This window comes from Malaclemys terrapin, chromosome 24 (assembly GCF_027887155.1).
Source record: "Malaclemys terrapin pileata isolate rMalTer1 chromosome 24, rMalTer1.hap1, whole genome shotgun sequence".
In the NCBI taxonomy this organism is placed as follows: Eukaryota; Metazoa; Chordata; order Testudines; family Emydidae; genus Malaclemys; species Malaclemys terrapin.
In genome coordinates this window covers 12,421,864-12,447,237 of record NC_071528.1, presented here as the reverse complement: position 1 = coordinate 12,447,237, position 25,374 = coordinate 12,421,864, and the positions used below count along the sequence as shown (strand labels likewise).

Genomic DNA, 25,374 nt, shown 5'->3' with positions numbered 1-25,374 from the left:
GCGCTCATGCATCGTGCCAAGGAATAGTGAGAAATCACCAAGCCCAAGTCTCCCTTGACACTTGCATAAGAAATCCCAGTTGAATTCCTCTAGATTTGCACTGGTGGATCAGAACAAAACACTTCGCTCTGGGGATCGCTCCACTGGCTGGTTGCGGAGGTTCGCCTGCCCGGGACTAGCCCCCATATGGGCATGTTCTCTAACCCGGGTGCGCTCGTTGCATTGCTAGGTCCGGTTCTAATAACAGAGTCTCTGGGTGTCTGAGAATCTGGGCTGCCAGATGGAATTTGTCTTCGTTCTGCTGAGAAGCAGGCAGTCTATTTACTTGCATGTTGGCAGAGTTAATTAAGCATCAAATCTTGTTGTTACTACATGGCCACTGAAGCAATCTATTCCAGTTGGGCTTCGATGCCTGAAGAATGGAGGTGGTTGTTTTGGGAGTTTTTTGACTGTAACGTTGAGTGAATGTGTCATTGGCTGGCACAAAGCCGGATGAGAATAGGTGTTATCCGGGCTTCCCTCTGCCGTGCCCGGCCCCTCTCCCCTGCTTAGCTCTGCTGATGCATTTCAGTCCTGACCTCTACCCCAGCCCTGGATTCCCCGTTCACAGCTCTCGTGCTGGCCCTGTCCTGACCTGCAGGCCCCCTGCTATTCCGGCCCTGGGCTCCCCATACGCAGCTGATCCGATCCTCAAGGCTGCCCTGCAGTCCCCTCTTCTTACTATTCCTGGCCTAGGTCCCCAGAGCCTTTCAGCTGGGCCAGCCCTTGGTGGCCTCAGGATCTGAACAGAGCCCTTGGCAGGTGGCACCTCTCACAGTGTGTGCTCTCTGTCTCTGTAGGAGGATTGAAGACTGCCTGCCTCCTCTGGGGAGCTCCCCATCCAAGAGGTTCTCCCCCTCCAAACGGAAGCAGTACTACATCAACCAGGCCATCCGCAACTCCGACCTCATCCCAAAGGCCAAGGGGCGCAAGAGCCTTCAGCGGCTGGAGAACAGTAAGGATCAAGCCTTTTTGTGCTTCATGCAGCCTCTTCCCCCTAAGCACTAAGCAGTCTCTTACCCCTGGGGTAGTCCGGGCTGTTTCCTTGGGAACTGCTTGCAGCGTGAGGCACGGTTCACGGTGAGTGAGGCTGGTGGAATCTGGCTCTGCCTGCACTTGCTCATCGCCAGGCTGTATGCCAGGTACATAAGTGAGATAGTTTGAAGCTAGTCACTGCAGAGGTGACTGTGTGGAGCCCTCTGGACAAACAGGCCAAGGCTTGCAAAGGTGACTAGCGCCTTGTGGGGTGGAGGGGTAGTTACGCAATTTGAGAACTTTTAAAGGTGCCTGACTGAGCATCCACCCTCTGAAACCCAGGTCCCTTTCAGGTGTGTCAGATTGCATGGTCACCTGTGCAAACCTTGGCCAATGTGCTGCTACTGCTTATTTAAAATGCTCCTAATATATTTCCCTCTGATCTCCGCCCCCCTGTCTTCAGACTCCCCCCACCCGATGTATTTTCTGGTAGATTTTGCCCCTCTGTTTAATGACTTCCAAGGCTCTCGCTTGACTAGTCAGCTAGCGATGGGTTTGCACGATGCGCTGGTGTAAAGCTGATGCGGTTCTGCCCGGCTGTGGAGTGAGGGATCTTACCTCACGCAGGGGCTGGCGAGGAGTAATGGGATGAAATTGAGGAAGACTCGGGCTGAATCTCCGGAGAGGAGACGTTCAGAGTGGCCTGAGCCGTTGGAGGGAGGAACAGTCTCCCAGAGGACGTGGTGGAGGCTCCAAACTGGTTGGGACAGAGCTCCGGAAAATGTAGGGAACAATCCCCTATTGGGATTTGATGACTTTGAGTCTCTGCCATGTTGAATGCTTGATCCCTGATTTGGGAGGATGGGAAGGGGCTACGAACAATTCCTGCTTATGTTTCCAGTGCAGGGCATGGCTCCTGGGTAGCTCTCCTTCCCCTTTCCCCTGCCCAGCCCCAGCCCTGGTGCAGGTGAGTCTCTTGCTTTGCGTTGGCCTGAGAACCCCAGGCTGGGACTCCAGCTGGAGTCACTCCCAATAATCTTGCTGAGAGCCGCTCTGCCTGGCGCTCCCGCTCCTTGTTTCTAAAGGGCTCTGTTTCCTAGCTCGGTACCTGATGACCCTGCTGGAGCGGGACGAATGTGGGAATGACGATGGGGAACTCACGCACTCGGCTGCCCCAAGCATCTTCACGGAGGCCTGCAACAACGAAACGTACATGGAGGTAGGTGCCGGGGGTACCTGCTTCAGGCTCACGCTGGGAAACCTGGGCATAAAGTGCCCAGTAATGGTATCGCTTGGTCCTTAGAGCCTTGCTGTCCCTGCCAGGGTGCTGCAGGAACACTGGCTAATGCTCAGCCTCCCGGTGCTGTAAGGAGGTGACCTGGCCAGGACTGCGCAGTGAGTCTGTGTCGGAGCCACGAATAACACGTAGGAGCTCCTGATTCCCAGCCTTGAGCTCAGCCCACTAGTCCATGCTGCCCGGGGATCTGGCTGGTCTGAAAGTTATGGAGACTGGGGCCTCAAGGTTCTTTTAACCTCCCTGAAAGCGCCTCCATCCTGCCCTTCCCAGGGCACCACATGGACTCCTGAGTGGGGCGGGGCCTTCGCTTCATATACAATTAACAAGCGCATCTGAGAGCCCAGTGCTAGCATCCAAATTAAGCGCAATTCCTTGTGTCCCCTCTTTTGCCTTGGGCTGTGTGACTTCTCCAAGCAAGGCTGGCATGCGCGGAAAGATCTGCGCTCCCTTGGCTTCCAGGGGTCTTCTGTTTACTTGGGCTTCCTGTGGCTGGGAGCTCCGTATCCTCCCTCAAAAGCAGCGGAAATATGTACCAGGAGACCTTTGGACCAGACAATTGCAAACTCCCCTGTCTGGGGAAGAGCTGTGATGTGCCTTCTCCGGCTTCCCTTGGGCAGGGGCCTTGGAGATGATCTCTAAAGTGCCAAACTCCTGTCTTTCCTACGATGGGTCTATCCTGAGGTGATCACTGGAGTATTTATAGATTAGAATGGGAGGCCATGTCTTAATTCACACTGGAGTCCGTTTTCTGTCCAGAAACAGCCTCCAGCTGATGGGACGACGGAAGTGGGTGCGTTGAGGCCGCGACAACTTTTTTCTTTACGGCTAAGAAGCTAATTCCCTGGTCTATTTTGGGGGTCAGAGGTCAGGAGGAAAGTTCCCTGGGGTGATGTAGACAGTGTGGCATGTTGCCAAGCTTCCGTGGGCCCGTCGCAGCTGCAGGCACGGCCCGTGCCAGGAAACCCTCAAGAGCCTGCACAATGAGCCGAACGGAGCGGGGGCTCGCCCCAGCGGAGCCGTTAGCTAGTGAACGCAGTGGCGTCCTCCGTTAAGAGAGCTGTGAAGAAACTCAGCGTTTTAGTGCTCGCCATTGACTCGCCCAGTCAATGATGATTTCTATCTGCCTTCCTGTCCCCTGGGGCTGTAATGACAAGCAGATGCCGCAGAGGCATCATTTGAGACACTCACTTAATAGAGGGCAGCTTTTGTTTGGGGAAACTGGAATCATTTCTCTGTGAGGAGATTAAATAGGTAATTAACTGGGGGAGGACTTCCGTGGCCAGGGCTTGGGGTAGGAGGTTGTAATGAGCTGTTATGCCCACCGCCTGCTTCACTGACTGAACCGCCCGGGATGTCTGTTCAGACCAGGTTGCCTTGGGAGAGAGCGTTTCATTCCAAGCAAAATTCTTCAGCGTCTCAAGCCCTGGCATTTGAGACCTTCCCCCGGGTGTGTGAGTCAGGCCAATTGTGAGTGACAGCTGGACACAAAACCAGCGAGTAGAACGTTGATATCCACGCTCTGCCTGATGAGTGATCACACCAGGTCAAGCCTTCATGTGCCCGGCAAGCTTTACAAATCATGTGGCAGGCTAATGTTAGAGGTTGCCTGTGGGTGGAGCAGAGAGATTGAGGCTTTGTCTGTGCATAGGAGCAAAAACTCCAGCGCTGAACTAGTTCCCGCTCAGGTTCTGGCTCAAAGGAGCTATCGGTTTCGGGAAGTTCTCTATCAAAGCAAGCAGCACTTCCTGCTAAACAGGTGCTTGCTAAATCAAGGCTTGCCTTGTCTGGAGTGACACTTGCAGCATCAAACAACTTGGTTTGTGCCTGATGTTTAACTCTGTGTGACCTGCAGTGCTCTGACACTTCCGTCAAAACCCGTGTCTTGCCAAACCTCCATCCTGCGGTTGGCTGGACAAGACGTAGCAATCTGCTTTGTAACAAGAAGTTTGGAAATGTTGTTTTCTCTCTCCTATCTTAGATGTTTAGGCTTTTAACGTTGCACGCGAACAGAGGCAGCTACCAGGGGATTGTCGGAAGGTCTAGCTGTGGACTCTGTGGTTGGAGGTAGCGGGACTTGGTGAGTGGTGTTTGGTCTGTCTGAAGTCTGAGTGGTTAATTGCTGCCTGGTGATGAGGGGCAGAGCTGAGCTAAGCAGGGAGACTTGGCATAAAAAGTCACTTGAGAGCCATGAACGGAGGCACCTAACAGGACAGTTTCAGAGGGAGTTGAGTGAGGGAATGTGAGAGGCACTCTCTCTAGGTGAAGCTCTACATGCGACTTTTAGATGGCCAGCGGTAAACACATGGTGGTGACCTGCTACGGATGTGTCATGTTTTCTTTCCTGCCTGAAGCCAGAAGGGACTTCCTGGGCAAGTTGGTGGCTGTGCCGGAGGAGAAAATTCTTGGATTGGAGGGGCAAGTAGAGATGCTACTGAAAATCAGAAGCTGAGGAGCTCCTAGACAGCCAGGTTCAGGAAACATCAGTACTCTAGGTTCAAGGAAGAAAGGAGCTGGCTACCAATCAGTCAGAGGAGACCTAGCAATATGTAACCACCAGAGACAAGAGGTCACAGCAGCATTCTACATAGCTGGGGATAGATGAGGATGGGCAAGCTTGGACCACCAGAGCAGAAGACCAGGAGGAATTCCACGCAGTTAGAAGTTGCCAGTCAATATCAGGCCCTTAACATGGAAACTGAAGAAAATCTCTCAAGATCCACCGGTCCCAAGGAATGGAGAGATGTACAGGACACACGTGTGGATGGCAGCTTGGACCAACCTGTCAGAAAAATCAAGCTTGTCCACAAAGTTCTCCAACCAGCGGAGGAAGACAGACTATCTTCGCTGGAGATTCAATGCTCAGAAGAATCGGAAGAACATTCTGCAAGGGACGAGCAGAAAACAGGATGGTGCGCTGCCTTCCTGGAGCTAAGCCCCGAGATGTCGTTCTAAGGTTGGATCGGATTTGGAACTCTGTGGGAAAGGAACCATTGGTGGTGGTTCGTAGAGGCACTCATGATACCGTGTTGTGAGAGATCTCGCCGATAGAAGATGTCTTCAGGGAACTTGGAAGCGTGCTGAAGAAGAATAATGTCTAAGTGATCATCTCAGAAATCCCAGAAACAAAGGAAAAGGCAAGGCAGAAGATGCTGGAAGTGAACTGCTGGCTAGGTAAGTGGTGTATAGTTTTGGTTTTGTGGAACATTGGACCACCTTCTATTGGGAGAGGGAGCTGTATAGTTTGCATGGCCTCCATCTCAGTAGAAGAGGAACTAATTTCCTTAGGCACAGGCTGGCTTGAATGGTCAGGACGGCATTAAACTACTAACAAACAGGGAGGGTAAAAAGGAGGGAAGATACAAGCATCATTTAGTATAGAATCAGGATGCTGAGGACAAAATTAATCAAGGGACCAAAGGATATGAAGAGAAGAAATTCTGTAATTGCCTGTATGCCAATGCTAGGAGCCTGGGTAACAAACGAGGAATTGAAGTTGCTTATTCAGGAGCATAAATTTGATCTAGTTGGCATAACTGAAACCTTGTGGGGTGAGTCCCAGGAGTAGAATATTAAAATCAGGGGTTCTAACCTATTTAGCAAGGATCAAGAAGGCAAAAAAGGGAGGGGGCACTCTGTCAAAAATGGCCTTACCTGTTTTTGAGTTGCTGATAACGTGGAAGAAAATGATGTTGAACGCTTATGGATCAGTGTCTAACAGATAAAGCACCAGATGCGGTATTAGTTGGTGTTTGGTACAGATCACCAAATCACACTAGGGCGCAGGATGACCATCTTCTTACACACTTCCCTATAGTGTGTGTGTGGGGGGGAAGCTGCGTGATCATGGGGGATTCAGTTTGAGTGACTCACACTGGATATCTCACGTGCTCAGCACTAAACCATCTGTGAAATTTCCATTTCCTAACTCATAAAGTGTTGCATCCAGCTGGGGGAAATTCTACGTTAGACCCCGTCTTGACAAATAAAGAGGAACTGATCACAGAACTAAAAAGTAATGGTAGCTTAGGTACAAGTGATCATGACTTGATCACATTTAAAATGTGCAAACGGAATAAAGTCCAGACCATCAGTGTATATATATTTGGTGCTTTAAAAGAGGCAGTTTCACAATGCGGAAGACAATTATGAGCCCAGTCATCTCCAAGGAAGAATTTAATAAAAAAAAGTGAATGGTAATTGGAAATTGCTTAGGAAAACTTTACTAGATGCCCCAAAAGCCACAATCAAAGAAGAAGGCTATATTGGTTTAAAAAAACAGCTTGGTTTAAAGGGGAGGTGAAGGCAGCTATAAAATATTAAAAAATAAAATAACAAATAGAAGGGTTGATAGTAATATAAATCAGAAGCTAGGAATGGTAGAAAATTGATAAGGGAAGCAAAGGGACAAACGGAGAACTATATGGCCAGCAGAGTTAAGAAAAATAAGAAGGAGTTTAAGTATATTTGGAACAAAAAGAATCCTAACAATGGTATTGGTTCATTACTAGATGAAGCTGGTAGAGTTGTCAATAATAATGCAGAGAAGGCAGAAGTGTTCAATAAATATTTCTGTTTTGTATTTGGGGGGGACGGGGAGGAAAGATGTCATATCCTATGATAACACTGTTTTCATTCCACTAGTATCTCAAGAGGATGTTAAATAGCAGCTACTAAAGATAGACATTTTAAAATCAGCAAGTCCAGATAACTTGAATGCAAGAATTTTAAAAGAGCTGGCTGAAGAGCTCTCTGGACTGTTAATATTGATTTTTTTCAATAAGTCTTGGAACACTGGGGAAGTACCAGAAGACTGGAAGAAAGCTAATGGTGTGTTAATATTTAAAAAGGGTAAAGGGGGTGACCTAGGTAATGATAGGCCTGTCAGTCGGCTATTGATCCAGGGCAAGATAATGCAGCAGCTAATACAGGACTTGATTTATTAAAGGAGGGTAGTATAACTAATGCCATTCAACATGGGTTTATGGAAGATAGATCTTGTCAAATTAACTTGATTTTTTTTTTTGCGATTACAAGTTTGGATGATAAAGGTCATAGTGTTGATGTAATACACTTAGACTTCTGTAAGGCATTTGACTTGGTACCGCACTACAGTTTGATTTAGAAAACTAGAAAGATACCAAATTTAACATAGCACACATGACGTGGATTAAAAGCTGGCTAACTGATAGATCTTAAAATGTAACTGTAAACCCTGAATCGTGATTGAACAGCTCTGTTTCTAGTAAGATTCTGCAGGGATCTGTTCTTGGTCCTGTGTGGTTTAACATTTTGATGAATGACCTTGAAGAAAGTGTAAAATCATCTTTGAAAGTTTGCAGGTGACACACAAATTGGGGGAGTGGTAAGTAATGAAGAGGACAGGTCACTGATACAGAGCAGTCTGAATAGCTTAGCAAGCAAACAATATGCGTTTTTAATATGGCTAAATGCAACGGTATACATCTAGGAACAAAGAATGCAGGCCGTACTTCCTGGACAGGTCCTCTATCCTGGGAAGCAGGGACTCTGAAAAAGATTGGGGGGGAATGTGGATAATCAGCTGAACGTGAGCTGCTGAAGCAAATCTGTATCTAGAAGGCTAATACCATCCTGGGATGCATAAACGGGAGTGTTGAATAGGAGCAGAGAGGTGATTTTACCTCTGTATTTGGCACTAGGGCGATCTCTTCTGGAATGCTGTGTCCAGCTGTGGTGTCTGTAATTTTAGAAGAACGTTGACAAGTTGGAAAGGGTTCAGAGAAGAGCCATGAGATGGATTAAAGGATTAGAAAACACGCTATATAGTGACAGACTCAAGGAGCTCGATCCATTTAGCTTAACAAAGAGAAGGTTAACGGGTGACTCGATCCTCAGTCTATAAGTACCTACACGGGGAACAAATATTTAATAATAGGCTCTTCAAACTAGCAGAGAAAAGTGTAACACAATCCACTGGCTGGAGGTTGAAGCTAGACACATTCAGACTGGAAAGGAGATGTCCATTTTTAACAGGGAGAGTAATTCATCATTGGAACAGTTTACCCAGGGTTGTGGCGGATTTTCTACAAATTTTAAATCCAGATGGGATGTGGCTCTAGGAGTTATTTTGGGGAAGTTCTCTGGCCTGGGTTACACAGTAGGTCAGACTAGATGATGACCGTGGTCCCTTCTGGCCTTGGAATCTGGCCAATAGAATACAGCATCGCCTTGCTCATGTGTGCTTTTTAATGCCGAGAAAGCTGATCTCTCCCCAGCTTATCCAAGATCCAGGGGCAGAGCTGGTGCTGTGAACGCAGGACTGAACCCAGTAATAAACCCAGCAGGCCTGTAGCCTTTTATGATCAAAGTGTGGCATGAGTTAGGAAGCCTAAATTAGCGTTTAGGGCTGAGATCAGTTGGATTTCATAAATGGCACCATCACTTCAGCACTCGTCACATTCATTTAAAAAACCCATTAATAGTTTGGGTCTAAAAAGACGACAAAAATCTGCATTTCCTGTCCCCGAAACAACCTGGTGGTCAGTGAACCGCTTGACCCAGACAGCTCATCTTGCGGAGAGTCCTGGAATACTCCAGGGGCCGGAGGGGCAAAGTCCAAAGCCCGTTCTGAGAATATCCTGCCACAGGTGCCGGAGCTTTCAGTCCCAGGAGCTGACAGCAAAACATCCTGGAGGGGGATCACTGCCACACCAGGGCCATGCAGAACTTCTTGGATCAGAGCTGACACCTTGAGATGCCCCCAGAATGAATAAGTAGCAAGTTCAGAGCCCTGGTGTTACGAGCGCCAAACCCTGATCCAGTATCTCTGGGTGTGAACTCGGGCATTGTTACAAGGGTGGGGCTAGGCAGGCAAAGCTCTTCTTGTAAACTAGTCTGTTCATCTCTGTTCCTAGCAGGCTGTGGATTTTCTAGGCTGCCCGAGGACTTCAATGAACAGATTTGCCCCATCTGACAAGCTTCAAGGACTGGGAGGTGGGTGGGCTGGCAGGGCAGTAATTTATCCAAGTTTCAAATGGTGCCTGGAGACCACGGCGTTGCATGTACCTGAGGTGGCCGAGTTCTGGTGACTGACTCTGAGTCTGCTGCACACGTCTACACTGAAATTGTGGTGTGACTTCCCTTCGCAGATCTGGAATGACTTCATGAACCGGTCTGGTGAGGAACAGGAGAGGGTCCTGCTCTACCTAGAGGAAGAGGCCAAGAACAAGCACAAGAGGAAGCTCCCTGTTAAAGCGGAGGACAAGTGGAAAGGTACCGAGAGGGGGAGGGAAGGCTGGACAGGGGCGACTTTGAATCTTGAAGTGGGCGTTACGTTCCCGGGTGTCCCCTTGCTGCCCCGCTGCATCCTGCTCACATTTCCTCCTCCATCACTCCGTGCCGGAGAAGCACGACAACCTGGCCTCTCTGCTAAAGGAATCATCAGGGAGCTAGTTAATATTAGCCTCAGTTTATCAGGTGTGTCTGCCCGCCCCCACAGAGGTGAGAGGGGGCAGGTCATGCCACCCGGAGCTATGGAGGTAAATTCATCCCTGTGCTGGTGCTGAAGCTGGTCCAGGACAGAGGGGAGGCAGCTCGTGTCTCCCTGATTCCAGGCATCCGGGGCTTATAGCAGCAGGGAATCACTGGGGTGACTGTCACAGCCGTTCCTCTTCCTGTTCCAGATCCCTCTTGGCTGAGCTGCCTTCAACGTCCCCACTGGGGCAGAGTTAAGGTGACTTGTGTTTGAGGGCAGAGTTAAGGTGACTTGTGTTTGAGGGCAGAGTTAAGGTGACTTGTGTTTGAGGGCAGAGTTAAGGTGACTTGTGTTTGAGGGCAGAGTTCAGGTGACTTGTGTTTGAGGAGTGTGACCTTCACTCTGCGTTTGCTTGGTTTCCCACTTTTGAGGGCAACATTGATTCAAGTCCCTGGCTTGCGGCTGCCGCTGTCGCATCCCTGAACAACACTGGGAATGCCGATTCTTTAAATCTCTTCCTTTGTTTCCTCCAGAGCATCCTGCTTACACGCCGAAAGAATGTTTCCAGCGCATCAGCCGCCGGCTTCGCACCACCCTGAGACGAGGCAGGATCCCTATGGTGAGACCCTGGCACGTCATTGGTCAGGTGACCATCCAGGTGCCGGAAGCTCCCATCTAGAACTAGAAGATTCCTATAGACTCAGTGGCCCACGTGCCCCGTCCATCCAGTGGGTGGAGCCAATGCTTGTCCTGACACTTCCTGATGCTGCTGCAGCTTGCTGCACAAGGGTATCTCTACGCTACAGCTGGCCGTGGGACTTGCACTAGCTTCCATCTGGCCAGCTCGCTACAAATAGCCGTGAGGATGCGGTGTTGCCAGCCACACAAGCGAGCACGTACGCGGGGGTGAGGTGGGCTCGCGCAGCCCAAGCCACCCCGGCTGCGCTCCTGTTTTTAGCAAGCTCGTTAGCCTAAGGCCAGCATGGGGACGTCTGCACGAGCTGCAGATCGCGCCCCCGGCTGCAGCTGGAGATGCTGCAGTTGGCACAGGAAGCTTGGGCGGATGTTTTCACCCCGTACCGTTAATGGGAAGCGGGTGTCGAAATCGCAGTGCACAGTGAGTGACCAGAGACGTCTGGTCAGTTCAAGACCAGAGGGGTCAGAGATTTTGGGAGTGGGGCGGGGTGGAAATGGAGCCTGTCATCTCTAGGTTGTGGGGTTTCAATGTGATCCGGGCCAGTAAGGACCGAATTCTTGTCATCTGCTGGCTGTTCAGTCCCTGAGGGTGGGGGGCTAGGGGGTCGAGTGTCTCCAGGTCTCCAGCTAGCTCCTGGTGTGTCCACATCACACAAATCACAGCTGCCCTCCCTTTATTAATAAACTTCGGCAGGGGGAAGCCAAGGAGCCAGTGGGGCGCTGAGAGGGCAGCAGCCTCTCCACATTGGGTTGGGGGGCGCTGGCAGACCACTGCGGGGAGGTTTGCTCTGCCCCAGCCTGTGCTGTTCCTATTCCAGAGACGGAGGGTTTATCCCTCTGACGCCTTAGCCCTGGTTCGCGCCAGAGGCCGAAGTTGTCTCTGCTAGAGTTCCAGTATCAAACATCCTTGCTGCTGGCCGCCGTGCTCGTATGAAGAGAGAGGGGAGCACGGGCTGTAGGAAGGAGGTGGGGAAGAGAATGACATGAAGGCTCCACAAGGGTATCTAGACTTCGCAGGCCCGGTACACACTCCCAGCATGCACCTCCGCTGCCGGGAGGAAGACATGACCAGGCCCGTCAGTAGGTGTACACTGACAATTACCGAAGGGCCCTTGCGCTCCGCTCCCTTTGTTTTTGCTTTTCGGTGCTGTAATTTTCTTGGTCTGTTTTTCCGCTGCCTCTGTTCAGCCCCTGCTTTTAAAAGCAGCCCTAGCTCGTGCCTGGCGTGGCTGCTCCAATTTGCTCTCCAATGGCACCGATCTTCGCTGCTAATTTCTTAGGTCACCGTGCTCCAAAGAGCTGTTCGCTTCTTATCCTGGGAGGCAGCAGCAGGCCGCCGGAGTAACCTCCTGGAAGCCTTTTAGCTGCTGCCGGCTTGTTAATGCGAATGTAGATATTGGCTGGGAGAGACTGTTTAGGGGAAACACCAGCACTGAGGTTTCTCTTCACAAGCTCTGGAGCCTGGGGGCTGCTGCTCTTGGATTCTTGCTTGCCTCGGGCTGCAGAGAACGAGGTGCCCCCATCCCGTCCCCATCCAACGCCCATCTGAATTATTTGTATTGCAGCAGAGGCTAGACGCCCCACCGGAGATCGGAAGCCCATTATGCTAGGCGCTGTGTGAATACAGAGAGGGTCCCGGCCCCCTTGCAGATTAAAGAGCCGGGGGCCGGGGGGAGAAGTGACCTATCCAAGATCCTGCATGGATCAGTGGCAGAACTGAGAACCGAACCCGGGAGTCCTGATCCAATGCCCTTGTTGGAATGATTTTCCCTCTCCATTGGTGACAGCTAAAGGCTGGTGCTTCACGTCCTACATCTCGATCGGTCGCTCTCAGTGGGCCTGGAAAGGCTTGCAAGAGGGCACCGTGACATGGCATGGCTTCTCCCCAGCATTCAAGCCTACGCTGCCATGCCCAGCCTCCTTGCGATTGGGTTTATTGTCCAAACGTAAGCAAGCGAAACGGTCCCTCCGCTCAGCCTTTGTCCCAGGGTTTCACAGCCTCCCCTCCCAGGGGTCTCTGGTGATCCTGCTTCGAGCGGCTTCCCGCTCCCGGCCAGCTCTGTTACTCTTCTGCAACAGCAGCTCCAGGGCAATCACACCCCCTCTGACAGGCCTTTTATCGCCCCTGTCTCCCCCCTTGAATTCGCTCAGTTGGGCCCACCTGCCCTGATACAGGGGAGCTGGGCCTGGTCTGCTGGGACTCACTGATCTGCCACCAGCTGAGGAGTCAGATCTGAAATGCTACATTCTCCCCCCCCAACCTGGCTCTGATTACAAAAGCAGAGAAGTTCCTGGGGCCCGGTCCCTGTGACTAGCTGCATGCATCACCCCCCTGCTTGCCCAGGCGAGACGGCTGAACGTGACACCATGTAGGGAACGCAAGAAGCTTGCTGCCCGGGGATATGGAAGACACTATCTTGGCAACCGTCCACTTCAGAGGGAGATGTCTGAGGATCTCGTGGCATCCTGTTCGCGGGTCGGCCTGTCGGCTGGCCCAGCTTTCCGGGTGCACACAGCTCCTAGCCTGCAGCTGGCGACCTGATGCTGGTTTCAAGCTTCCAAATAGCTTCTCAGTCATATTGTCACCTCCACTTGATTCTCATTTTTCAGGGGACCCTGGAGTGTCTGGAGGAGGAGTTACTGGCCTTTTTCTCCGTCACCCCTCACTCCGTCTACACAGCGATGATGGACAATAGGTAATCCTTCTTCCTTGCCGCTGGGACGCCAGGGCACCTTGGCTCCTGTCCCAGAGGAAGTGGGGGGAGGGAGGGTTTTGCCCGGTGACTCCTGCTGGAGCGGGTTCTCGCTTAGAAATGAGGTCACTGGAGGGGTGTGACAGTCAATCTGTCAAGGTGCCAGGTACACTGGATCTTCGGGGCTGATCTTGCCGACCGCAGGCACGAGCCAGACCGAGCGGCCCCACGAAGGGGCCTTTGACTCGAGTTCTTCAGAGTTGCCTGTTGCAATGGACTTGTGGGGATCGGAGGCCTCTGCCCTCATCCCCTCGAACCCAATCTTCTGCCTTCCAGCCACCAAATGAGGGTATGTCCTCACTGCAATAAAACGCCTGTCGCTGGCGCACGGCAGCTGACTCGCGTTCGGGGGCGGAGGGGCTCACGCTGCAGGGCTATAAAATTGCAGTGTAGATGTCCAGGCTTGGGCTGGAGCCTGGGCTCTGGGACCCTCCCCGCTCAGGGTTCCCAGAGCCCAGGTTCTAGCCCAAGCCTGGCTGTCTCCACTGATTTTTATAGCCCCATGAGCCCGAGTCAGCTGATGCAGGCCAGCCCCAGGTGTTTGACTGCAGTGTAGACATACCCCAAGAGTCGGATCGGATCTGAGATTGCTGGCTGGAGAGGGACTCAACAGACCCGTCCTCTTCAGAGAGATTCGCTCCAACCTCAGGTTATCTGCAGGGCTGGCTCCAGGTTTTCTGCCACCCCAAGCGGCCGGAGGGGGGGGGGGGGGGGGAAAAAAAAAAAAGCCAATCAGCGACACTTCGGCGGCAGCTTAATTGCGTCGCTCCATTCTTCGGCGGCAGTTCGGTGGCGGGTCCTTCACTCCCTCTCTTCCGAAGAGGAAGAGGGACTGAGGGACCCGCCGCCGAAGACCCGGACCCGCCGCCCCGATACCGGAGGGAGTGCCGCCCCTTGGTATTGGCCGCCCCAAGCACCTGCTTCCTTAGCTGGTGCCTGGAGCCGGCCCTGTTATCTGGACCAATAGCTTGTTTGCCACAGGGGGCCTGACCTGCTGCTCCGTGAGCTCTTATGATGGAGTTTACAGAACCACGTGTGACCAAAGCCCGGTTGGTTTGTTTTTGTTCCAGCTTTGAGCGGCTGCTGCTCCACGCTCTCTGCCAGTACATGGACCTCGTCTCTGCCAGTAAGAGCCTTGTTTTGGTTCTCTTCTCTCCATTGCTATCGGGCCTCTCCAGCTAAGCCTCCTCCTCCCCACCCTCCCCTCACCCCCGCCCGCCTTCCACTGCAGCTCACGCCACAGGCTGCCGGCGCTTCCCCCCTGGCCCTGGGAGCTGGGTTACCCCGGGAGATTATTTGAAGGCCGCGTGGGGCTGGGAGGCAGGAATTCCAGCATTGTGATCCCAGCTGTGCCAGTGAGGAGTCGTGTATCTCAGTGCTTCATTCCTGCCCCGCTAGGGAGCTGTGGGGTTTGACTGGTTAACGTTTCTACAGCCGTTGGAAACGCAAGTTGCTGTCTCAAATGCTCAGCACCGTTCTGTATGGCCAGTCCCCTTAGGGCCAAACGCCCCTGGACGCAGCCCTTAATTACACAGCTCAATGAACTTCTTGCAACCCACTCGACTTTGCCCTGGGCTCTGCTCCCCTCCCTGCTGTGCGGCGTTATTCCGTGCCCCCTCCGGCCCAGCCCGGGGGTGGAGGGAGGAAGGAATCCGTTCCCAAGCTGCAGAGCTGCTTACAGCTAGCGGGGTGTGCATGAGGGGAGATGGAGTTGAGTGTGTTGGGTGGCATGTCTGGGCCGGGAACCCCATTCGCTCTGGCATCTTGGCAAGTCAGTGGGAGTTGCTGTTACCATAGGCGCCAACTTTTCCCAGCACCGGTGGGTGCTCGTGCCCCCCCCCTCCGGCCCCGCCCTGACTCCACTCCGCCCCTGCCCCCATTCCAACCCCTTCTCCAAAGTCCCGCCCCCAACTCCATCCCCTCCCTGCCCCATTGGACTCCTTCCCCAAATCCCCACCCCAGTCCTGCCTCTTTCCCGAGCGCGCTGCGTTCCCCCTCCTCCGCCCTTCCTCCCAGCGCTTGCCGCCGTGAAACAGCTGTTTCGTGGCGGCAAGCGCTGGAGCTGGGGAAAGAAGAGGCGTGCTCAGGGGAGGAGGCGGAGGTGAGCTGGGGCGGGGCGGGGAGCTGCCGGTGGGTTCAGAGCACCCACCAATTTTTCCCTGTGGGTGCTCCTGCCCCGGAGCACCCACGGCGTCGGCGTCTATGGCTGCTACTTATACCGGGGCCGAGTTTGGCCCAGAGATTCGCCGTCCCGCTGCGAGGCTGAGCCCTTAGGAGACGTCCTGCGGGTCCTGGAATTGATCTCGCTATCGGCTTCCGCTCTGGGTGAGCCGTTCACTGGGGGGTGGCATCCTGCCGTCCTTCCACGTGTTCATCAGGAGGTTCGGCTCAGCCGGTTCAAAACAGCCCGCTGTTCACTTGGCCCAATCAGTCTCTTGCCGCCTGCAGCTCCCTTCCAGGCAGCGAGCTGGCCTGGCCACCCAGAACCAGCAGGAGTGTGTCTGTCTGGAGGGTGTGATGGGCTGGAAGGACACACTGCGTGCTGGCTGTGTGCGAAGGGAGCTCATGGGGTGAGGCAAACTTTGCGTTGGAAATGAGCACATACAAATCCTACTGGGAATACAGCACCTCGCAGCTGGGAGGCACAGTGGGTTAGTAGCTCAGATGTGGGCCAGGCCTGGTCTCAAATCCTGCCGGAGACTTTGACCTTGGGCAAGTCATATTGTGCCCCAGTTTCCCCATCTGTAAAAGATGGCTGACCTACTTGCCTCTCTCTGGGCAGTGCTGTAAGAGGTCATTGAGGGGGTCTGCAAGCAGGTGTGCTCCTGCCCCGTTCTTAACTCAGTGCACGCAAACATTCTGGATCTGGCCCAAGCCTACCCCCTCTTTGGGGCTTGCATTTATCAACTTGGCTGCCCAACCCCCTTGGGCAACTTTGAAAACTTCAACCTTAAGTAACAAAACACAAATCTCAACCTAAGAGTTCTCCTGAGTGTGGCTGTGGCTACAGTTTTCTTCAGGCAGGACACCGCTGTCCATGCCTCTGGTGCCTTCTGTGTTAGGTGCTCGTATAGCTTATCCCCCTGGGTCAGAACTAATGAGACCCACCTGGTCTGATCACTGGGGTGAGTGAGTAGAAGAGCACTGTATCTTTCTGTTTGGTCCTAGAATATAACCCCAATTGCAGGCCCCAATCCTGTGGTCTTTGCTCTGACTGTGTGAGAGATAGAGGCATGATCTGGTTCCAAAAAAAGAATTCAAACTCCTTCCTCTCTCTGTCCAGGTTCTGACTTTGAAGGGAAACGCCAAATGAAAGTGAGCAACAAACACAGAGACTTCCTGCCCCCGGAGTTACTGCTGTCCGCCTACTTGGAGCAGATGAGCTGATAGGTCTGGAAGACATCCCACTCAGTGCTCTGAAGGCTTCTACGATCCCCGAATCTGCTCTCCGTCCACTCAGTCCTCGGCGTACAAAGGGGGGGGGTCCCCACCCTCTCAAACGATTCTCTGCACTTGTGTGATGGTCTAACCGGCGGGTGGGTTTGTGTGGAGCCGGTTAGATCACCGCCCCCTGGGCCCTGCTTCAAGATCAGAAGTCTTCCCTTGCCCATCGCTGAAGTCCTGCAGGCATCTCCCGCAGCTGCCACTCTCTCTTCCCCGTGTGGCAAAGCTGTTGCAACACTGGGGTGTGACTTCCAGCTTCCTCCCCACCCCCGGGGTGCTCCTGGTTCCACCCAAGGCTTCTCCGTACTGCTCCTGGTACCCAGGGGAGGGCACCATCTCTGCTGCTCGCAGGGGGGCCTGGCAGAGGCCTGCAAGCACCCCCCAGGCAGACCACTCTGTCGGGGGTGGAACCACCTGCTGGACAGCCCAAAACGTCAACCTTCATCATGCTCAAGTGTCCAACCCCCACTCAAGGACTGAGGACTCTGCCTCTCTTGAAGCCTTTGCTCTGGGTGGGCAGAGTCCTGGTTGGAGTGGGTGAGGGGGTTAGGAGCTGACTCCAGGGGTCTCCCCTGCTGCCTGTAGGCTGGTGGGAGGTGAGGAAGCATCGGCCCTGCAGGCTTCCCTCAGCGGCCCATCGACACTGTCAAATGCATATTGGCTGTTGTTGCGATACTGTTCCCTCTTGTCGCGTAGATGGGATCTTGATTGTGTCTCTTCTGCCCCCCGAGCCATGTTCCAGATTCAGGATCCAGCCAGGTTCGGGGTGATGGTGAAAGTCCTGTTCACGTGCTTTTAACCATGCTGGGGGAACAAGATCGCTTCTGAATAGTGAAGATGGGCCCTTCATCTCAGCCCCTTCGGGCCACATCCTGCCCTCATTTCTCTGACTCACTGGCCTCTTAGCTTGGCAGGGGGACTCCAGGACCTGCTGCTGCCGCCAGATATCACCATGCGTAAGGGGCGAGACCAGTCTGCCGAGCCCTGCCTGGGGTGTGGCGCTATCTCCCAGCAGTAGCTGCGCTCCCTGGAAGCGTGAGTGTCTACACGCCAGCTCATTTCAACACAAACCACCAACCTGTCCCTGGGGGACTCTGGCTTCCACTGGGGCTGAATTTGGAGCAGTATTTTTGTGACAAAACAGTTCCCTTTCGGCCTTAGCATTTCAGCTGCTCTGACCTGGCCCTTGAGCATCTGAATTGGTCTCATTCCCCAGCTCAGCAAACACTTCGACAGGTGCCTGAAGCTTAAGCATGGGCTGAAGTGCTTTGCTGAATCGGGGCCTGAACGTCCAGCAGCTGGTGGAGCAGATCACTTGTAAGTTGCATGTCACAAACCCAGGGCGGCAGGGGAATTACCACAGACTGCAGCAGCCTTGCAGGGTCGGGGGCGGGCACTGCTTTGGTTGGTGCCTAACCCTGTTTCCGCTCGCTACCCACCACAGAGTTAGTGCTTTAAAGCACCACGGCTCAGCCCTGCATACAATCCAGTGGCGTACAGGGGGCGTAGATCTCCCCCCGAATGCACGCATTAGCACTTGCCTAGCCTTGTCTCTGTGAAAGGCAAAGGAGTGAAAGATCTGTGTGAAAAGCTCGAAGGAGTGTCCAAGCAGGACTCGGCGCCCCCCTCCCCTGCTGGCTGCTTGGTTTTGGACTAGGGAGAGCGATCTGTTAGCTCCCACAGAAGCTCAGAGGAGAAGCTGTCCAGGGAGCCAGCCCCGAGTGGGAGTAACTAGCCCATTGTTTAGTGCATCCGTGTGGATTGGCATTGAGCAAACATCCCCCTGAAGCCGGATCACTATCGTTTAAGCTTTGGTACAGTTATCAGTGAGACATTGAACACAAAGCTCTGGCTTTCTCTGCAGTGCGGGGGCCTTTTCTGAATATGGTGTGTCATTTATGCAGGTTTGTGTTTGTGATTGTGGAATCGAAGCCAGGCCCCCGGCAGTCCTGCCGCTCGCAAGCGGGGCGGGGTGGTCAGAGCTGAACGTCTCCGCTTGGGCCACCTGGGTCTGCCAGGGGTTTCCGGCGGATGGGGAGGGCGGGGGGGGGTTATATCATGGTACAATTTAAATAGCTCCGTTTCCAGCTTTCTAGTGCCGTGAAGAGCCTGTTGGGATGTGTGTGGTTTTTAATATATATACTACGTGTTGCGGTGTTTAATTTGGTGCATCTCAAGAGCTGCTCTCCCCTGTACATAGCAGCTGGTTTAAAGGGATGGGCCGGGTTTGATTCATCACCAGCTTGCGCTGCCTGTGTCCCTGATCCAGCCCTGTGGGGAACAGCTCCTGTATTGGAATTCTCTGCAGGTGAGTAGTGAAGAATCCCGACTGAGGAGCGCTCTCCGCACAGGCTCAGGGCGTGAGTCTCCTCTCCGTTGGTTTCACTGGAGTTACTCCTGACTTATACGGGTTAGTGACCAGAATGAGGCTCCCAGAGGGCAGGATCAGGCCCATTCCCCCTCTTCTCACTGAGCACCAGTGTAGATCGTGCGTGAGGCTTTACAGCGAGTGGGTGGAGAATCGGGCTCCATTGACATCTCTTCCCTTGTAAACCAGCTGGATGTAAAAAACTTTTTCAGCAAAAAAACCTCTCACACACAGCCACAGAGATTTGCTTTGGACAGCCGTGCTCTCCCGGGCGAGGGTCTGGTCTAGCCGGACAATGCAGCGCTTGACTTCCCATGGGCGTGTCTGACCCACGCACCATTCGGGGAGCTGCTCTGGGCAGAGAAGGCCAACTCCTGCGAGAGTCCCTGCTTTGCTCTGCCTTGGGGCCTGGCTTCCCCTCCTGCCATCTCTGCACGCTGCCTCTCCAGCCCGTGCTCCTGAAAGCCCTGGTCTGGTGAGACGACGCAAACCAAAGCGATCTTGGCACGGGCAGTGCCTCCGTGCAGCCCAGCACGCAGTCAGGACCGTACTGCGGTTTGTAACGTGGATATGGATGTTGTGTGTCGTGCTTCTGGGAATGGTGATCGATTTTTCTTTTTAATTGTGTCAGTCGTATCTGCCAGCTCTTGCCTCGGTTGAAAGGACCGTCACCTGTTTTAATGGCAGCCTTCACCTGCTGTCTTTGAGCAGATCCATGCGTGGGACGGCGCCTGTGTGGAGTTTGTAATGCTTTAATCTGCTATCAACCAGAGGCCAAAACGGGCTTCTGCTGAAAGGGGAAAAAACAAAAAAATTTCCTTCTGAGCTGACTCAGCTGTTGAAAGTATGTGCACAAGGACAATAAATCATGGTGCTCCGGAGTCATCTGTCTGCTCGTGTGTCGTGTACTAACGATCGCCCTCTGTCCAAGCCAGGGTGGGTATTGTTAGCAAGAGGGGTAGGACACTGAGGCTTTGTCTACACAAGCACTTTTGTCGGTGAAGGGTGTGAAAAAACCACCTGGTGTGGACAGCGCTGTGTCGGCGGGAGACACTCCTTGGGGGGTGATTCTTTCTCGCGTCAGCATATATCAGCTACCCAGGAGGTCTGGCAGTGGTACGGCTGTGCCACCGTGTGGTCCGGAGTGAAGACGTGGTCTGATGGAATATCCTGTCGCGCTCCGACGTGAGGCAATTAACTGGTGAGTCGTCCTAACTGGGAGAAACTCCAGGGCTTCTGCTGTAGCACCGTCCAATCTTCCATTTGAAGAGAAACCGGGCCAGCTGCCACCGCTCGCTGCGTTGAATCCACTTAGCCCCCTGGGTGTTGTGAAACTGACATAGACGTAAATTATATTTTCAATCAGTCTACTATACAAAAGCTTTGTGCTCCGTAATAGCAGACTTCTGAAACTATCAAACAGTCGACCTGTTTTTCTTAAAGGTACTTGTGTACCATTTTTAAAGTGCCTCCTTTTTCTTTCTCCCCTTTTTTTTCTTTTTCTTTTCTGTTAGCAGTAAGAGGCCTTGTCTGTTCACAAGTTCCACCAGTTGAACTATATAGCTGTGAAACTCGATTATAGTTAAACCAGTGGAAGCCTTCTGGGGTCCCACTTCTAAACCAGTGATTCAACTGATTCCTCTCTGTAACTTGTGGCCTTTGAGTTCTGACTGAATGACGCCAGTTGTAAATAGATTTCTTGCTCATATTAACCACTGGTTGTGCTAGGTGCTGTACAGAGGGTGAATGACTGGCCCCGTCCCAAAGACCTTGCTGGTTAGAAGATGACCTTACAGGTGCATGAGACAGACCAAGCAGGTTGAGGTGAAGGAGCTCGGCTAGCAAAGATAAAAGGATGTGTGGGATTCTGAGCCAGTAGAGAACAACCTTGCCCCTTCCCTGGCTAGAACCGTAATGCAGTCAGTTGAATGCACGCTGGTAGAGAAATCAGAGGGGGAGCCGTGTTAGTCTGGATCTGTAAAAAGCAACAGAGTCCTGTGGCACCTTTAAGTTTAACAGATGTATTGGAGCATAAGCAGGTACATGCGTCTGACGAAGTGGGTGTTCACCCACGAAAGCTTATGCTCCAATACGTCTGTTAGTTCTAAAGGTGCCCAGGACTCGCTGTTGCTTCTGGTAGAGATGTAATTGCGCCACAGAAGGTGGCTCTGATTTTAGTGAAACGGGTGCCACTGCTGTGTGGCCAAAGCCTGAAGGGCAAGTTTGCCTGTTACTTGTACAGCGCTAGCACCTAACCGTTCCAGACCAGCGCCCCCTGGTGCTAGACACTGCCCTAAATTGCTCACAAACGAAATCTAAGACGACAGGTGGATACAGACGGGAATACGAGGAAACGTTGGGATCGCAGTGGGCCGTGCTCACAGCACGGGGGCAGCCCCTACTGAAGCCGATTTACAGCCACGTAAGTGGGATCAGCCTTAGGGCTGAGTCCTGGCCACGGGTGATGGGTAGCGCTTCCGTGGGGCTGCATGGCCTTCCGTAGAACCCAGGAGTCTGAGTGAAATCGATCCAGTAGTTTGCATTGCTGCCTGTTTCTCCCAGCAAGCATCCTCCTACAATGCATGTGCGCACACCTGTCTGTCTTTCTGTCCAACAAGGGTCGCGTCCGGGTGGCTGCAGTACAGTCTCTCTTCCTCCGGCTCCCACACTTGGCTATATTTCCCGACCACTGGGGGTTGCATTTTTCCCGTGTCAAGGGGGGAGGAGGGGAAAGGCCGTGCTGATGTCTAGTCCTAAGACCTATAAATTGGACCCCTGGAAGCTTTATCTGTTGGGGCGGGAACGGATTCGCCAGTGCCCCCGGGGGAGCTGCAGTGATGGGCTACTAGTAAGATGCTGCCTTGTGAATGGGTTTGCTCCCCTGGGGTCAGGTGTGGCACAGCCGCTCTCTTAGGGGGGTCCCAGAGCCCAGGCTCCTGCCCGAGCATCTCCACTGCAGTTAAACAGCCCCGCGAGGCTGAGTCTGCTGCCAGCCGCGGGTGTTTAATTGCAGTGTGGACACGTGCGTAGTGGCCTGCCTTGGGGCTGGTCGGAGAACCCAGCCCCGCTCTGGGCTCTGGCCTAGGGCCCTGGCTTGGAGAGCTAGGGCTGCTCGTCTACCTGTGCTGTGGTTTTCCCAGCGTCACTTCCTACCCATCCTCCAAGTTCCTCTCAGGGTCCCTTGTCTCCCCGCTGCTTAATCAGGGTCCCTCCCCAGCCTTGCTGCTTGGAGACCTTTTCCTCACTCTGGCTGGGTTTTATCGCTGCTTAAGCCTGGCTCTCATTCCCATTGCTGCAGCATGGGGTGTGGCCTGATTCCCTCAGCTGGGGTTTGTGCTGCGATCAGGTTGGCCCCAGGGGCTCCACCCCACAGGCCCCTTGTTCTGGGGCTGACGAACTGGAGTTTTTCCTGGTGATTGGGCCAGAATTGACCCCCCCACCAACTTTATAGGGCCACATTGTGCAGTATCTCAGCTCTCCACCCAACTCTCCAATCAGCACCAGGCCTGGGTCTGTGGAAGGTGACTGTGTGGACCAGTGGGACCGGATCTCCCTGTGGGCGGAGTGTAACACCTCCCCCCTCCTCATGTGGGCCAGCCGCTCCACGAGCTGGAAGCAGTAGAAGGCTATTCTCCTGTGGCTCCGCAGCTGGAGCGTGACCCAGGGCTTACAGGGGCTTGGTTCGGTGCGGTAAGTAGCAATGATCCTCGAGTTTCAGAGTAACAGCCGTGTTAGTCTGTATCCGCAAAAAGAAGAACAGGAGTACTTGTGGCACCTTAGAGACTAACAAATTTATTAGAGCATAAGCTTTCGTGGACTACAGCCCACTTCTTCGGATGCATATAGCTATATGCATCCGAAGAAGTGGGCTGTAGTCCACGAAAGCTTATGCTCTAATAAATTTGTTAGTCTCTAAGGTGCCACAAGTACTCCTGTTCTTCTTTTTTAATGATCCTCGAGTCACGGCTGCGGGTCTGACAGATACAACCCCTCTCGTGGGAGAGCCACCACTAAGAGGAGAAAGTGGGTGGAATCAGAAGTCTGAGGACCCTGGGAGTAAGGATCTAAAATCTGAACAACTTGGTCCAGATCCTCCACTGTCCTTTCAATCTTCCTTTTTCTTGGGGGAATGTTCTCGTGATCTGCAGTCGGACTCCAGGGAGCCAGGGGAGATGCCCATTCGCCCCACTCCCCCAGCCTCTGCAGAAAGTGGGAGCGGGGTCACTCACGGGGCCTGGGCTTTGTGCCTTGTCCCTCCTGTTTATGGCCAGACCGTGCTGCCTCAGCCCCTTGCAAGCTGCTGTTGAACATGGAAACGCAGGGCAGCCAGGCCCTAATGAGCAGTTTTATTCACAGGCACATGAAAGGCACCGGTCTGATGGAGCCCCGTGGAGCGCTCGCTCTGGCTCTTACCACTTACCGGCTCCCCACGCAGCCCTAGGAGGTCTCTAATTGCCACCCGTGGCGGAGAAGCGTTACCCCCTGCCAGGCTGGATGGGAAGGAAGGCAGGAGCCAGGCAGCGTAGCAAGCTTGTAAGGAGGGAGAGGCCTCCTGGGCCTCTGGCCAACCCAACTGGCTGGTTCCTTCTGGCAGAGCTGAGGCTGTTTGGAACAGCCATCGTGCCGAAGCCCCTCGCGGGTTCTGACTGGAGCTATCAGGCCCAAGGACTGAGCCCACGGGGCTTCCCAGCACCACCTGCTCTCTGTCTGCTTTTCTCGTCTTGCACTTTTTCATTTGGGGACGGGGGAGGGGGGTTGCAAGTGCATTAAATCGGCCTCCATCTGCCTTTGCTGGACGGTGTGGAGGACAGGGGTGGTCATGTGGAGGGGACAAGGGACACAATGCTTTGTTCCACCTGCCAGCCAGGCTAATCAGGGAGCATGAAACCAGCCAGCTGCATGCCCCTGGGGGATCAACCCAGGGCCTCGGGTGTGTCCACAGAGCCCCAGGACAGAGGAGTGACTTTAAGCCCCAGCGTGGAGAGAGAACTGTCCCAGAGGCCCTGTTTGGTCACACTGCATCCTGCAAAGTGAGAGACAGGGAGCGTCTTTTTGTTCTGTTTGTACAGCCCCTAGCACCCTGCCCATGGTCCATGACACAACCTGCCAGGTACTGGCAGAGGGCTGCCCCGCTGTCAGGAAGCTGAATGCGTCCCCAGTTCTCAGGTTGTTTCATGTTCCTGGAACGGGTCAGCGTGGAAAGGGAATGGGAGCAGACCAAGGAGCTGGGTAAGGCAGGGTGGGCACTAGGGGCTGTAACTTTCTGCACCCCGACCATGCCTCCGCTGCTCATGGGAGCCAGGAGGACCTGAAACTGGCAGTGCCCATGCGAATGGGGTTTGGCACAGATTACCACACCAGGTCGTTGTGCTTGGGAGTTTTTTTAGTGTGAATGAAGCTGCTGACAGCGTGTTCTGCAGTTCCCCGAAGTTTCATGTTGAAACCACAACTCCCACCCTGGCACCTGATGGTGGGTGGGTGTTTGCTCAAACCTCCGAGCCCCTGATTCACTCCAAAACTCACTCCCAGCTTGCTTGCACCTCAGCCCTGGCTTGTGCTGCCCGCAAGCCCCCACGTGGCTGACTCCAGACTTGGCCTGGCTGTGGCTTAAAACCTGATCTTGGTTCGTAGAACTTCATGGGTGTAACAAAATCCCAAGCCGGGCAAGAACTCCTGCCAATAAGATTATGGCACGTCACTTTCCCTAAATAGAGAGAACCTGGGGAATTCTGCAAATTTACTTGCAATAGTGACGTTTTGTTGGATACGGAGATATTGGGGTTTATTTGGGTCTACGCAAGTAGCAAGTTGCTGGGATTTATTTGCACTGATGCAAATACCAAGAGCTAGAGTTATTTGTATGTAACCAAATAGGAAAAATAGTGGGGTGTATCTGAGTCTATGTAAATATCAAGATATTGGAGTTTACTTGAGATTTGGGGAATTAAGAGTGAGATATGTGAGGGTTGCTTTGGGTACCTCTGAATAATTAGATTGGGGGGGCTTGGATTTTCCCAAAGGCTGAGGCTTTTTGGGGGGGATATTTGGGCAGCCCCCACCCCTTAGGTTCATTTGTAAAGCCCTGCTGCAGAGAGAGTTAGAAATACCCCTAGGAGTTGTTTCCTTTCACTCCTTACAAGGGGGGAATGGCAGGCAAGAAAAATATGGAACGCTTCACGAATTTGCGTGTCATCCTTGCGCAGGGGCCATGCTAATCTTCTCTGTATCGTTCCAATTTTAGTATATGTGCTGCCGAAGCGAGCACAAATTTTAGAGGGGCCAGCTTTGTATTTATAGCTCCATAAATTTAAATCATTTTTAGTGAGGGTGAACTCAATATTTTGAAAAA

The 25,374-nt window shown here is 53.2% G+C and overlaps 1 protein-coding gene and 1 non-coding gene across 2 annotated transcripts in view; one reads left to right on the top strand and one right to left on the bottom strand.

Moving 5' to 3' along the window:
* R3HDM4 (R3H domain containing 4) overlaps positions 1–19,906 on the top strand; it is a 30,850-nt gene extending 10,944 nt beyond the window's left edge. Inside the window, exons 2-8 of the mRNA XM_054013383.1 lie at positions 840–994; positions 2,115–2,233; positions 9,439–9,562; positions 10,298–10,383; positions 13,071–13,156; positions 14,284–14,339; positions 16,497–19,906. Coding sequence (XP_053869358.1) covers positions 840–994; positions 2,115–2,233; positions 9,439–9,562; positions 10,298–10,383; positions 13,071–13,156; positions 14,284–14,339; positions 16,497–16,600 — 730 coding nt within the window. The 3' untranslated portion in view covers positions 16,601–19,906. The remainder of the gene's footprint in view (positions 1–839; positions 995–2,114; positions 2,234–9,438; positions 9,563–10,297; positions 10,384–13,070; positions 13,157–14,283; positions 14,340–16,496) is intronic.
* Positions 19,907–25,183: 5,277 nt separating this feature from the next.
* On the bottom strand, positions 25,184–25,290 carry LOC128828949 (U6 spliceosomal RNA). The gene has a single exon (XR_008443261.1). It is a non-coding gene; the product is annotated as a U6 spliceosomal RNA (small nuclear RNA).
* Between the last annotated feature and the right edge of the window lie 84 nt (positions 25,291–25,374).